At 38.3% G+C, this 14,678-nt stretch overlaps 1 protein-coding gene and 1 non-coding gene across 19 annotated transcripts in view; one reads left to right on the top strand and one right to left on the bottom strand.

Moving 5' to 3' along the window:
- Positions 1–14,678, top strand: part of TMEM116 (transmembrane protein 116) — a 213,908-nt gene that overhangs the window by 75,229 nt on the left and 124,001 nt on the right. For 15 of the 18 annotated variants that reach the window (XR_004729083.3, XM_078337337.1, XM_078337338.1 and 12 more), the window contains one exon: positions 14,312–14,416. The exons of the other annotated variants lie outside the window; for them this stretch is intronic. Coding sequence is in view for 14 of the 15 variants with exons in the window: in XM_078337337.1 (XP_078193463.1) it covers positions 14,312–14,416 (105 nt within the window). In the remaining variant the exon portion in view is untranslated. The remainder of the gene's footprint in view (positions 1–14,311; positions 14,417–14,678) is intronic. 18 annotated transcript variants of the gene reach the window in all.
- On the bottom strand, positions 8,894–8,955 carry LOC118144658 (U7 small nuclear RNA). The gene has a single exon (XR_004729411.1). It is a non-coding gene; the product is annotated as a U7 small nuclear RNA (small nuclear RNA).

Below are 14,678 nucleotides of genomic sequence, written 5' to 3'. Positions count from 1 at the left end.
ATTTATTCAGAAGTAAGCATTGCAATGGGAATATGATGGGCATGTTCAGGCAGGTAAAGGAAGCCAAGGATTTTTAAAGGAAAAATAAGGAAGATTACATGGTTGTTATCTTTGGATACAAGGATTAATAACAAACATGGCATCAATCCAACGTTAGACAGGCAGTTGCTGGGCAGATATCCTTGCATAAGTACTTTTTGTGTGTGTAAGGTTGAAGTAACCTATGTACATGTTGTGATTTTTGTAGGATCTTTTGTGACGGTTCTTGTTATCAGGCGTAAGTGCATGAGAACCTCTCTTCTTGGCCTTCCCTGACTCCTTTTGTCAGGGATTCGACCCGAGTGACTCCATTTTGATTCTGACAATTTTCACATTTCTTCCCTTTGATCAAGATCCTTCTCTGAAAGCATTGCTGATCAGTCATCCTGATCATTTGAAAATTATGTTTGATTATTTCTTGGTGTCAGGATGGATTTGTCCCAGGTTGTTGGTCTGGTCCCAAGTGGAAGGGAGTGATTGGTGACTAGGATTTAGTGTCAAACGCTTTTAGTCACACTTGAGCAACAAGGGAGGTTTGGAGGGAGAGGCACAGAGGCTAAGTCTATCAGGTGGAGTCAATTGTTAAGTTTAATTTTGCTATTTTTTTCTTATTGTTTTAAATTTTGCTATTTTGTAAGTGTTGTTATCATCGCAAAGTGTTGGGCCAACATCATTTTGTTAGGAGTTGTAGTTTTGTAGGAATTTGACAAGTAATAGGTATGAAGTTAAAAAATACAAATTAAATTTACAGTAATATAATAATCTTAGTTCACATAATAGTTTTGAGCCATAAACCTAAGATTAAAGGCAACGAGTTGAATAAATCAAATGACCATGAGGAATTAGATGAGACCTTGTATTAGTCAGGGTTCTCTAGAGGGATAGAACTAATAGAATAGATGTATACATAAAGGGGAGTTTATTAAAGAGTATTAACTCTCATGATCACAAGGTCCCACGATAGGCCGTGTGCAAACTGAGGAGCAAGGAAGCAAGTCTTGGAGACCAACATTCAAGAGCAGGAAGCATCCAGTACAGGAGAAAGACGTAGGCTTGGAAGCTAAGCCGGTCTAGGCTTTTCACATTCTTCTGACTGCTTTTTATTCTGGCTGTGCTGGCAGCTGATTAGATGGTGCCCATCCAGATTAAGGGTGGATGGATCTGTCTTTCCCAGTCCATTGACTCAAATGTTAATCTCCTTTGGCAACACCCTCACAGCCACTCTTGGGAATAATACTTTGCATCATTCAATCCAGTCAAGTTGACACTCAGTATTAGCCGTCACAGACCTCTTGTAACTATGTGGCCTGCTTTTAAATTCTGTGTATATGGGTCTCAGCTTTTCCAGAGGAATTTAGCTATGCATCACATGTAGTATTAGTAGTATTAGTAATAGCTTAGACTTTTTTGTTGTTCTTTTTTAGCTAGTAGATAGCAATCTTATTTAGTATTTTATGACTGGCTTGAATTAAAGGAGAGAGAGCTGAGTCAGTTGGTTTTTTAAATTTTGAGATCATGTCTTGCTCTGTCACCAGGCTAGAATGCAGTTGCACGATCTCAGCTCACTGTAGTCTTCACCTCTTGGGTTCAAGCAGTTCTTCTGCCTCAGCCTCCCAAGTATTTGGGATTACAAGTGCACGCCATCATACCCAGTTAATTTTTGTATTGTTAGTAGAGACGGGGTTTCACCATGTTAGCCAGAATGGTCTCCATCTCCTGACCTCGTGATCTGCCCACCTGGGCCTCGCAAAGCACTGGGATTATAGGTGTGAGCCACCGCACCCAGCCAAGATACTGTGCCTGGCTGCTAAGTCAGTTTTTTCTTTCTTTTTTTTTTTTCAAGATGGAGTCTTGTTCTTTCACTAGGCTGGAGTGCAGTGGCATGATCTCAGCTCACTGCATCCTCCACCTCCAGGATTCACCTGCCTCAGCCTCCCGACTACCTGGGATTACAGGAACATGCCATCACACCCAGCTAATTTTTGTATTTTTAGTAGAGATGGGGTTTCACCAGGTTGACCAGGATGTTCTTGATCTCTTGACTTTATTATCTGCCCATCTTGGCCTCCCAAAGTGCTGGGATTACAGGTGTGAGCCACTGAGCCCAGCCAAGTCAGTTTTTTTTTTTTGGAAATGGAGTCTTGCTCTGTCTCCTAGACTGGAGTGCAGTGGCGCAATCTTGGCTCACTGCAACCTCCACCTCCGGGGTTCAAGCGATTCTCCTGCCTCAGCCTCCTGAGTAGCTGGGATTACAGGCACTTGCCACCATGCCCAGCAAATTTTTTTGGTATTTTTAGTAGAGACAGGGTTTCACCATGTTAGCCAGGACGGTCTCCATCTCCCAACCTCGTGATCCACCTGCCTTGGCCTGCCAAAGTGCTGGGATTACAGGAGTGAGCCGCCGTGCCTGGCTGCCAGGTCAGTTTTAAAAAGGACCTGTAGTACAAGTTGACCAGAAAGTTGTATTGCAGTGTTACTAACATCACCTACTTGGTAGGCTAAAGGATTTTTTTTTCTTTTTTTTAAACTCTTATTTTAAGTTCAGGGGTACATGGCTAGGTTTGTTATATAGGTAAACTTGTTATATAGGTGTCATGGGTTTTGTTGTACAGATTCTTTCATCAACCCAGGTATTAAGCCTAGTACCCATTAGTTATTTTTCCTGATCCTCTCCCTCCTTCTACCCTTCATTCTCCAAGGTGCCCTAGTGTATGTTTTCCCCCTCTCTGTGTCCATGTATTCCCATCATTTTATCTCCCATTTATGAGAACCAAACATATTTGGTTTCTTGTTTCTGTGTTAGTTTGGTAAGGATAATGGCCACCAGCTCTGTCCATGTTCCTGCAAAGGACATGATCTTGTTTTTTTTTTATGACTGTATAGTATTCCATGGTGTATATGTATCACATTTACTTTATCTAGTACACCAATGATGGACATTTAGGTTAATTCTGTGTCTTTTCTATTGTGAATTGTGCTGCAGTGAACATATGCATGCATTTATCTTTATGATAAAATTATTTAGATTTCTTTGGGCACATACTCAGTAATGGGATTGCTGAGTTGAATGGTATTTCTGTTTTTAGGTCTTTGAGGAATTGCCACACTGTTTTCCACTATGGTTGAACTAATTTACACTCCTACCAACAATGTATAAGCATTTCCTTTTCTCTACAATCTCACCAGCATCTGTGGTGTAACCATACCATTCTGACTGGTGTGAGTTAGTATCTTATTGTGATTTTGATTTGTATTTCAGTAATGATCGATGATGTTGAGCTTTTTTCCATGTGCTTGTTGGCTGCATGTATGTCTTCTTTAGAAAAGTATTGTTCATGTCCTTTGCCCACTTTATGATTTTTTTTCTGGTAAATTGATTTTTAAGTTCCTTATAGATGCTAGATTATTAGACCTTTGTCAGATGCAGTTTGCAAGAATTTTCTTTCTTTCTATAGGTTGTCTGTTTCCACTGTTGGTAATTTCTTTTGCTGTGCAAAGCTCTTTAGTTTGATCAGATCCCATTTGGCAATTTTTGCTTTTGTTGCAATTGCTTTTGACATTGTTATGAAATCTTTGCCTGTTTCCATGTTCAAAATGGTATTACTTAGGTTGTCTTCCAGGATTTTTATTTTTGGGTTTTACATTTAAGTCTAATCCATCTTGAGTTAATTTTTTTTTAGTTAATTTCTATATATGGTGTAAGGAAAGGGTACAGTTTCAGTCTTCTGCATAGGGCTAGCCACTTATCCCAGCATCATTTATTTAAAGGGAGTTCTTTCCCCCATTGCATTTTTGTCAGCTTTGTCAAAGATCGAGTTGTAGATGTGCAGCCTTATTTCTGGGCTCTCTATCCTGTTCTAAAGAATTTTTTTCTTTTAAGATCAGGTCATGTCAAGTTACTTGCAATAGCTATTGACTGTGAAATTTTAATTATACCAATATCCTGTCAAGTGAAAGAAGTAGGCATAAGCAAGGAAAAAAATTAAGAGAGGGAAGGCGTCTCATTATCATGGGGAGTCTCGTTCAAATGTTTCTGGGGAAAGATGTCAACACATAAAGACATCAGTTTCTCATCTTGATTTGTAGTTTTAATGTCCCTGGTTACGGCATTGGGTGGTCCAGTGAACTTTCCATGTGTTCATACATCAGGCACAAGAGCTGTCTCTTAAAATTTATTTAGTTGTAGTTTTTTTTTTTTTTTTTTCCAGACGTAATCTTGCTTTTGTCACCCAAACTGGAATGCAGTGGTGTGATTTTGGCTCACTGAAACCTCTGCCTCCCAGGTTCAAGTGATTCTCCTACCTTAGTCTCCCTGGTAGCTGGGACTACAGGTGTGCACCACCATGTCTAGCTAATTTTTTTTTTCTGGTGCTGTGACTCAGATTAATTTTTGTATTTTTAGTAGAGACAGGGTTTCACCATATTGATCAGGCTGGACTTGAACTGACCTCAGGTGATCCACTTGCCTCGGATTCCCAAAGTACTGGGATTATAGGCATGAGCCACCATGTCCCACCTATCTAGTTTTAGTTTACATAGGGTTTTAGGAATAGAGCAGTTCCTGGTTTTAGTAATTTTATGGAAGAAGGTTAGATTGGAGGAACCTAGAAGATTTTAGGATCTATTTTGCCCTATAGGTAGATAATAAAAACTTGAAAACAATCCCCAGGGCCACAGTCTAGTAGCAGTTAGTTGTATCATAGATTTTCTTAGAAACATGTTTTTTCCTTATCGTAATTGCTATTTTAACCAAAGATGGTAGAGTAAGACTAAATTGTTTGTAAAATAGTTTAGTTTTATCAAATATTACCTGATCATTTATATAAGTGCAGCAGGAATAGCAACTGACCACACTCAAATTTCAAATTTAAAAACTTAAATCTAGGAAGCCAAACCAAGGCCGACTTTAGCCTTTGTCTGTGGTATCTATAAACAATTTAAATATGACATTCCAGTCAAAACCTTGCTAATATATATAAGCAATGCTTTAAATTGTATTCCATTATAAAAAGAGCATATTTTTATTGAACTTAGGGAATCAAGTATATTGTTATAAGAATACTTATGGATAGTTTTTTAATTTTGAAGGGATCAAGTAGGGAGAAAAAGTAAACAATTTTACTTTTGCTTATAAAAACATACTTTATCTCCTCCTGAGCAGTCTAGAAAATTTTTAAAAAGAGAAAAAAGAAAAATTACTTTATCAAATTAGCATAAACTATAGACAGCTTAAGATAAAAAGATTTTGGTTTCTTTCTTTTTGAAAGAGGGCCTTACCCTATTGCCCAGGTTGGAGTACAGTGGCACAATCACAGTTTACTGCAGCCTCTAACTCCTAGTCTTAAGCAACCCTCCCACCTCAGCCTCCTGAGTAGCTATGAGTAGCTGGAACTGCAAGTGTATACCATCATGCCCAGCTAATTTTATTTTATTTTAGTTATTTTTTGTAGATATGAGATCTTTCTATGTTACCCAGGCTGGTCTTCAACTTCTAGCCTCAAGTGATGCTCTTGGCTAGGCCTACCAAAGTATTGGGATTACAGGTGTGAGCTACCATGCCCAGCCATTAAAAAAAAAAAAATTATTGAAACTTTGCAGTTTACAAAGACACCCCCCATATAATTATGTGTAATGTATGCAATTTAAATAAATACATGTATGAGTATATTTGTTTAAAATTTTTTAAAGTTTTAGTTTACTTACTAGTAAATCTGGTAAAATTGTTGCCATTTTTGTTTTGATGCTTTGGATATTCCCCAAGACAGTGCCACTTGTTTTATGTACCAAGTTTGAGATGTTCTAGGTATGCAGGTAGTCTGAATATTTTTCAGCTGTCTAACAAAATATTTATTGACTACCTACTATTGATCAAAATATTTACTGACTACCTACTATTGCTCAAAATATTTACTGAGTACCTACTATTGATAGGTATTATGAGGCCCTGAATTCCTGTGGGGAACCAGACATCCTTATTCCTGTTTCTGCTCCTTTGCTATTCCAGTCCTTTGTTTAGAATACCCAACCCTCTTCCCCCCAACCTATTCAAATTCTGTGAGTCTATCTTCTCATCTCACCTTACTCTGAATTCCTACATTTCTGAGAAGACTTGAACTATTTCTTCCCTGCATGGGTATGGTAGCCCTCACTCAACAGGAGCAGCAAGGTGGCTGAGCAGGGAGGAATATAAGTTTCAAGGCTTCTGGCTGAACCCAGTGGTTATATGCAAATTAACCTCTGAGAAAAGGATGTATTTTTCTTGTACCAGCTAGGCTGGATCTCCCAAATCAGATGAGTGATCTTTGGCCCAATCAGTTTTTTACATTTGGAAAACAAAACATTTAAGTAAAGAACCAACAGTGTTCTGTTCTTTTTTTTTTTTTAGCTGAGTCCCAACAGGAAGCAAAAACTGATGACGTTTTAAAAAATTTATTTATTTTAGCCAGCCAAATACTTGAACTCCAAATAAAGTTTTAAACAAAAGTCATAAAAATTACTTATGTTTTTCAATCTCATGCAACTAATATGTTGGTTTTATCTTAACAGTTTTGCAGATTTACTAATTTTTATATTAGAGTTTTAGAAAATTTGTATTTAGTCCATTAATATTGAAGTTGTTAGAAATTTGTATTTAAGAGTACTTGGTTAGAGTCTCTTTTATGAATCTCATTGCAGTTACCTTTAGAGAAGAATCAAACCAATAACTGAGGATGACACAACCATTTACATGGTTAATGTAAAATCTAGTGAAAGTTTACCATAACCAGAAATTAACAATGAAATGTAGTTATTTTTGTGGTATAACATAGTAATAAGAATTATCACTGATAGGGAGTCATCAGATTTTTAAGAGTTTTGTATAATTTTGCAACATTTGTGTCAGTAACATACCCATAAAAGTAACTGAAAGTAGATCTAACATCACTTACCATTTGACGATGTTTTCCGTAGAATTTGACATCTCAAGTAAGCCTTTAATATTTCTCTTTTATAAACTTTTGAGAAGTTCTGAGGCCAAATGGAATATCCCAAAGTTAGTTTGAAGTCAAAAAAGACTTAATTTAGAGTCTGATTCTGGGGAAGCCTGTCAACAATGTTTAAAGGTTTAAACATTTAAACTTGCTCAAAACAGGATCACATACCACTATGAAATAATAGTCATTTATTTAACCAGAGTGACCGTCAAAAGTCTTTAAAAGCAAAAAAAAAAGCCTTTAAAAACAAGTACAGTAAGTTATGTGGATGTAAACTTTTTTTAACAGTCTAAAGTAATTGAAAACCCAATATAACAACATGAAACACAGGAAATTATTTTGATAAAATGTAAAAATCTTTGTTTTTTTAGGCCAGTTATCAAGAATGTAAAGAAAAACCTGTAATGTGATTTTTTTAAATGGAAAGTTTATGACCTGGTAGTCAAATCTGATGAAAAGGCACTTTTGACTTTAACCCATTTATGCCAGAGGTTGCAATTTTTTGAAATGCAGACATGTGAAAAATGAGTCCTTGGTGATGACCTTGAGCAGTAGTTATATCCTACACGCTTAGCATTCCAGTAATGAAACACTAGGCATACATGGATTTTAATTAGATACTGGAGGAGTATCTGTTCAAGGTTATGAGAGTGTTCACGGTTTTATAGGAGAAGTAAAGAAGAAAAGCACAATCAGGACAATGTATGGATTTTAGGAAAAGTAAAAGCATGTGAAATTGTCTGGTTACATGGAAAAATTTCGACAAATCAAGAAGATCCAAGAGTACAGAATCAAGTTATACTAGAAGAAAACATTATTCTAACATGAAGCTTCAGTTTAGGAGATGGTTGAAAAGTTAAAGAAACAGATTTTGGAATTAAAACATCATAGCTTTGCCTAGCCTAACTTAAACATGCCCAGAACACTTACATTAGCCTATGGTTGGGCAAAGCACAAAGCCTATTTTATAATAAAATGTTGAGTATTTCACGTAATTTATTGAATACTGTACTGAAAGTGAAAAACAGAATGGGTGTATGGGTACTTAAAGAAGTACCGTTTCTACTGAATGCATATCTCTTTTATACCATAATAAAGTTGAAAATGTAAGTTGTACAATCATAAAGTTAGGGACCATCTGTATGCGATTAAGTAGAAGGTTCTCATTAGTTTTCCCTATCATAGAGTCTTCTTTATACAAGGTAGAAAAATTCAGTGAATATTTGTATCACTGGGATTTTAGCAAAATAAAGATGAGTCCTGAGTGTCTCAAAATAATACAAATTAGTTAGGATGATAAATTCATAATTAATCATTTATCTTTGCTATTGAAGAAAGTTAATATTAATTAAAATTCTAGAGGTTTTTAACAATATCACTTGTGCTGTTATAAAATTTTAAACCTGAAAATTTCAAGAAGGGTCAAATTTAGAATGCTTATGTATCTGGTATGAGGGTTGAAAAAAATGTATTGGATATAATGACATCCTGGTTCCCTCTACTGGGCTTAAATGAAATTACGTATTTCTTCTTCTTTTTTTTTTTTTTTCTTTTGAGAGGGAGTCTCCCTCTGTCACCCAGGGGGGAGTGCAGTGGCGCGATCTCGGCTCACTGAAACCTCTGCCTCCTGGGTTCAAGCAATTCTTCCTGCCTCAGCCTCCCGTGACTGGGATTACAGACACCCACCACCATGCCAGGCTAATTTTATATTTTTAGTAGAGATGGGGTTTCGCCATGTTGGCCAGGCTGGTCTCAACCTCCTGACCTCAGGTGATCCGCCTGCCTTGGCCTCCTGAAGTGCTGAGATTACAGGCATGAACCACCACACTGGCTTATATTTCTCCTTTTTAAGAAATTTAAAAAAATTTTTTGGGGGGGCGAGGGGCTTTCTAGCAAAAACTGGAAAGCCTGCTAGACAAATTCTAAAAGAGATGTAACACTACCTGTTGCTTCTTAAAGGATCTATTTCCTTAGCATAGAATGGTTGGTCTCTCCTGCTTCAGCCTTCCAAAGTAGCGAGGACTACTGGTGCGTGTCATCATGCCTGGCTAAAAAAAAATAAGAAAATTTTTTTGTAGAGACAAGTTATTGCTATGTTGCAGGCCGCTCCTAAACTCCTGGCCTCAAGTGCTCTTCCCTCCTTCTCCTCCCAAAGTGTTGAGATTGTAGGTGGGAGCCATTGCACCTGGCCAGCAATTTCTTTTGAAGAAAAAAAGTTGTTAATATTGATGAAATTCAGTTATGAAAAGTTATTAAAAATAATTCACCCTGTATAGTATTTAAGAAATCTTTATGAAACCTAATATCGCTAAGATTTTTCACCTATATTTTCTTCTATAACTTATATAGTTACTTAGGTTAGTTATTTTCTTCCCCATTGCCTTCAGTGTACTTAACATTATTCTTTAACAGTCAGTTTTGTTTTTGTTTTTTGAGATGGAGTTTTGCTCTTGTTGCCCAGGCTGGAGTGCAATGACATGATCTTGGCTCACTGCAACCTCCACCTCCCAGGTTCAAGTGATTCTCCTCGCTCAGCCTCCCGAGTAGTTGAGATTACAGGCATGTGCCACTATGCCAGGCTAATTTTGTATTTTTAGTTGAGACAAGGTTTCTCCATGTTGGTCAGGCTGGTCTCGAACTCCCAGCCTCAGGTGATCTGCCTGACTCAGCCTCCCAAAGTGCTGGGATGACAGGCGTGAGCCACAGCACCCGGCTGTTTCTGTTTGTAATTCATCCCTACACCTGTCCATCTTGGTTGGTTTTAGACATTATATAATATATAATATGTGTGTACATATATATATGTACACACATATATATTTTAGTATGTAAACGTTAACGTTGTTCTAAAAGTCAGAACTGCATAGAAAGGTATACTCAAAGAAGTCTGTTTCCCCTCATCCCATCTACACAATTTTTATTCTCCCATTATTTTTACGTTTTGCTCCTATGCTTTATAAATGTCTGGTAATTTTTATTGGATCCTGGACATTGTGAATATCATGTTTTACGTTTTTTGTGGATTTGGATTTTGTTATCTTCCTTTAGAAACTGTGGAAGTTTGTTTTGTCAGAGTTAAATCACTTTTGGATCAGCTTGATCCTTTGAAGCTTTGCTATTAAGTATAAATCTAGAGTAGCCTCTTCTCTAGCATTAGTTTAGCTCTACTACTCTACTACTCAGGCCCCCCTCTCCTTTTTTTTTTAAAGAATTATCTCTTTAACTCCTGTGTGTTCAAATGAGAAATTTAGTGGGGCATGGTAATCCCAGCACTTTGGGAGACTGAGGCCCACTTGAGCCCAGGAGTTCGAGACCAGCCTGGGCAACATGGTGTGACCCCATCTTAAATAATAATAATAATAAAGAAAAGAAATTTCTATCTGGTATCTTCTGTTTTCTACCTGAAGGACTTCCTTTAATATTTCTTGTAGTAATGATCTGTTTCACTGTATTATCTGAGTTTTTGTTTGTCTGAAAAAGTGTTTAGTTTTGTCTTTTTTCTGAAAGGCATTTTGGCTGTGTTGACACAGTTGGTTTGTTTTTTTCTTTTTTTTGAGACGGAGTTTCACTGTTGTTACCCAGACTGGAGTGCAATGGCACGATCTCAGCTCACCACAACCTCCGCCTTCCGGGTTCAAGCAATTCTCCTGCCTCAGCCTCCCGAGTAGCTGGGACTACAGGCGCGCACCACCATGCCCAGCTAATTTTTGTATTTTTAGTAGAGACGGGGTTTCACCTTGTTGACCAGGATGGTCTCAATCTCTTGACCTTGTGATCTACCCGCCTTGGCCTCCCAAAGTGCTGGGATTATAGGCGTGAGCCACCGCGCCCGGCTGGTTTGTTTTTTTCTTTCAGAGTTTTAAAGATACTACTCTCATTTTTTTGGATTGCATTCTTCTTGATAAGAAATCTGCTGACACTCTTTATCTTCATTCCTGTGTATGTAATGTGCATTGTTACACTAGTTGCTTTGGGGATTTTCTGTTTATCATTGGTTACAATGTACTTTGGGGTGTTTTCTTTATGTTTCTTTGTTGGGGTCTGGCACGTCTGCCAGGGGACTACTGACCTGCAGGAGTCCCCGAGACCGCCATTTAGATGTCTCGTTCAACCTGAGGGAGAGAGTGCACAGAAGTGAAAGAAAATAGAAAAGCGGAGTCCGGAGGGCTGGCTTAGGCTATGTCCAAGCAGCAATTTTATTTTTGCAATACGTTTCATTATATACTTTTCTGAAGTCAAAGTTGTTTACACCAGATCAACGTACTTAAGTTACAGTAAGCAAGTTACACCCACTAAGTTACGCCCAGTAAGTAAGTTAAGTCCAGTAAGTAGGTTACATCCAGTAAGTAGGTTACGCCCAATAGGTCAAGGTAAATAAGTTACAGTCACCCCTGTAAGCTATGATAAGTAAGTTACAGTTACACCCAGTAAGCTACGGTAAGTAAGTTACAGTTACACCCAGTAAGTTATGTAAGTAAGTTACCAAGTGTAAACACTTAAGTTAATATTTTACAATGAAGGTAACAAGGGTCCAAAATGAACACAATCAAGCAATAAACCATAAGAAGCCGAAAGTGGACACATTGACTCCCAAGTCCTCATATCTATAAAGTAATGTCTGTTAACTATTTAGAATAACATAGTCCCTCTCTTGGTTCCTGCTTTCCCTCAGCTCGACTCCCCCATCCGGGAATCTGTGTCCAGGCTCAAGCTCACCGTATGGCGAGGCCCATTTCCCAGGGGCCTCACACGGGAGTGATCCCCACAGATTCCCTCATTTCTTGTGCTTAGATTTGTTAAACTTCTTGGGTATGATGGTTTCTAGTTTTTATCAAATTTAGAAATTATTTTGGCCATTATTTTTTCAAACATTCTTTTCTCCCTCTTAACTGCTGGAATTCCAATTTGATGTGCATTAACTTTGCTATTATTCCACAGTTCACTGAGTGTTCATTCTTTAAAGTCTTTTTACTCTATGTGATCTTTCTCAGATTGTTTATATTTCTATATCTTCAAGTTTACCAATCTTTTCCAGTTTCTAATATGCCATATTTTTCATTTCATATATTTTTCATCCCTAGAAATTCAGTTTGGATCTTTTTTATATTTTTCATTTTTCTACTTTCCTCTACCTTTTTAAGCGTAAGAAGTATATTTGTAATAGTTCCTCTAACATATTTGTCTACTAATTTTTATAATCTGTGTTACTTCTGAGTCCACTTATATTGATTAACTTTACTCTTGGTTATGGATCAGATTTTCCTGCTTCTTTATATGCCTTGTTTTATTAGATACGAGACATTGTGGATTTTACATTGTTTGGCATTAGATTTTTAAATACGTTCCTTTAAATGGGCGAGGCGGTTGTCTTGGATAAAGTTAACTCTGAATCTGTTTGATCTGTTTGATCCTTTCAAGGCTTGCCTGTTTTTTGAAGGCTTGCTTTTTTTTATTAGATGGAGTCTCATTCTGTTGTCCAGGCTGAACACCTTGGCTCACTGGAACCCCCACTTCCAGGACTCAAGTAATTTGCCTGCCTCAGCCCCCAGAGTAGCTGAGATTACAGGCGAGTGCCACTACACCCTGCTAATTAGAAGGCTTGCTTTTAAGCATTAGGGCAGCCTTTTATGTACAGACAATTTGGTCCCATTACAGAAGCAATACTCTTCTTATGATTATGCCCTGTGTATTTTTCCACCTGGTTGATGAGAAAACAAACTATTCCTGGCTCTGTGGGAGCTTTAGGGATTGTCTCATCTACTCCTTTCTGATGATTCTCTGGTTTTCTCTCCCATATACACTGATTAATACTTAACCAAAGACTTGGGGTGACCTCTGCAGCTTTCCTGAACATCATCTCAGCATATAGCTTCCTCTGCTCGGATACTGTACTTCACACATTTTAGCTGCCTTGGCCACCCAAACTGAATTTTGTCTTCTCAACTCACCAAGACAGTGGTCTGTTTGGATTCCTCCTCCTATACTCACTCTTTTTTTTTTTTTTTTGAGATGGAGTCACACTCTTTCACCAGGCTGGAGTGCAGTGGCACGATCTTGGCTCACTGCAACCCCTGCCTTCTGGGTTCAGGCGATTCTTCTGCCTCAGCTTCCCAAGTAGCTGGGACAACAGGCACACACCACCACGCCTAGCTAATTTTTGTATTTTTAGTAGAGACGGGGTTTCACCGTGTTGGCCAGGATGGTCTTGATCTCTTGAACTTGTGATCCACCCGCCTCAGCCTCCCAAAGTGCTATGATTACACATGAGCTACCATGACTGGCCCTTCTGTACTCACGCTTACCAGCCAGTAAGCTGGGGCCCTTGATGGACTCACCTTGCTTCTTTTTTTTCAGGGATTGGTGTTCTCTTCTGCTTGTTGCCTACTGTTTGAAAACTGGATATTTTCATATATTTTATTCAATTTTTAGTTGTTTAAGGCTGGAGGGTAAATTCTTTTCCTGTTACCTCATCAAAGCTGGAAGTAGAAATTCCTTCCCTTAGATTTTATCCCACTAGTTCCTTGATATAATTTCAGTTCTTAGGTTCTTTTAAGGATTTAAAAAATATTTTATCCAGCATGTTTAGTTCTTTTGAATGGAAAGTTGATTCAAATAGCTTAGCTTATCATTACTAGAAATAGAAATCGTTATTTCGTTTTAAATTAAAAAATAAAATAGAAAAAGACTATATGATATCTTCATAAAAGTGAGACTCTTGGGGAGGTAGAGATGGATAATGCTGTGGTTTTTCTGAACAGTCCAAAGGAGAAAATAAGGAAGCAGGGCATGTTTTAGGTAGGCCTATTAAAAATTTCAGACTTGGGGCCAGGTGAAGTGGCTCACATCTGTAATTCCAGCACTTTGGGAGGCTGAGGCAGGTGGATCACCTGAGGTCAGGAGTTTGAGACGAGCCTGGCCAACATGGTGAAACACCATCTCTACTAAAAATTCAAAAATTTAGCCAGGCATGGTGGTACATGACACCCCAGCTATTCAGGAGGACGTTGCAGGAGAATCGCTTGAACCCAGGAGGCAGAGGTTGCAGTGAGCCGAGATTGTACCACTGCACTCCAGCCTGGGCAACAAGAGCGAAAACTCTCACACACACACACACACACACACACACACACACACACACACACAGAACTTCAGACTTGGTATGGTTTTGCCTGGTGTAGACACTATGTGATACATTACTAATAGACTAGTACGTAGGATTCCCATAATGGAATATGTTGAAAGAACTTCACAGTGTCAGAGTGAGACATTTATGATAGGCTGTTTTGATTTTAACCTAGGTATTCTACATTTCTTCATTTCTCTGCACCGTCAATTACATCTGGTATTTGTACACAGAGCTGAGGATGAAACACACCCAGAGTGGGCAGAGCCCATCTCCACTGGTAAGTTTTATTCAGAGCCAATAGTTAATAATAGTATGCTAGGCTGGGTGTGGTGGCTCATACCTGTAATCCCAGCACTTTGGGAGGCTGAAGGGAGCAGATTGCTTATGCTCAGGAGTTCAAGACCAGTCTCGGCAATGTGGCAAAAACCCATCTCTACAAAATATACCAAAAAAATTAGCTGGGCATTGTAGCATATGCCTAAGGTCCTAGCTACTGTGGGGGGTGCTGCAGCGGGAGGATCATTCAAGCCACTGTACCC

Source organism: Callithrix jacchus, chromosome 9 (assembly GCF_049354715.1).
Source record: "Callithrix jacchus isolate 240 chromosome 9, calJac240_pri, whole genome shotgun sequence".
NCBI lineage: Eukaryota > Metazoa > Chordata > Mammalia > Primates > Cebidae > Callithrix > Callithrix jacchus.
This window is presented reverse-complemented; position numbering and strand designations above follow the sequence as displayed.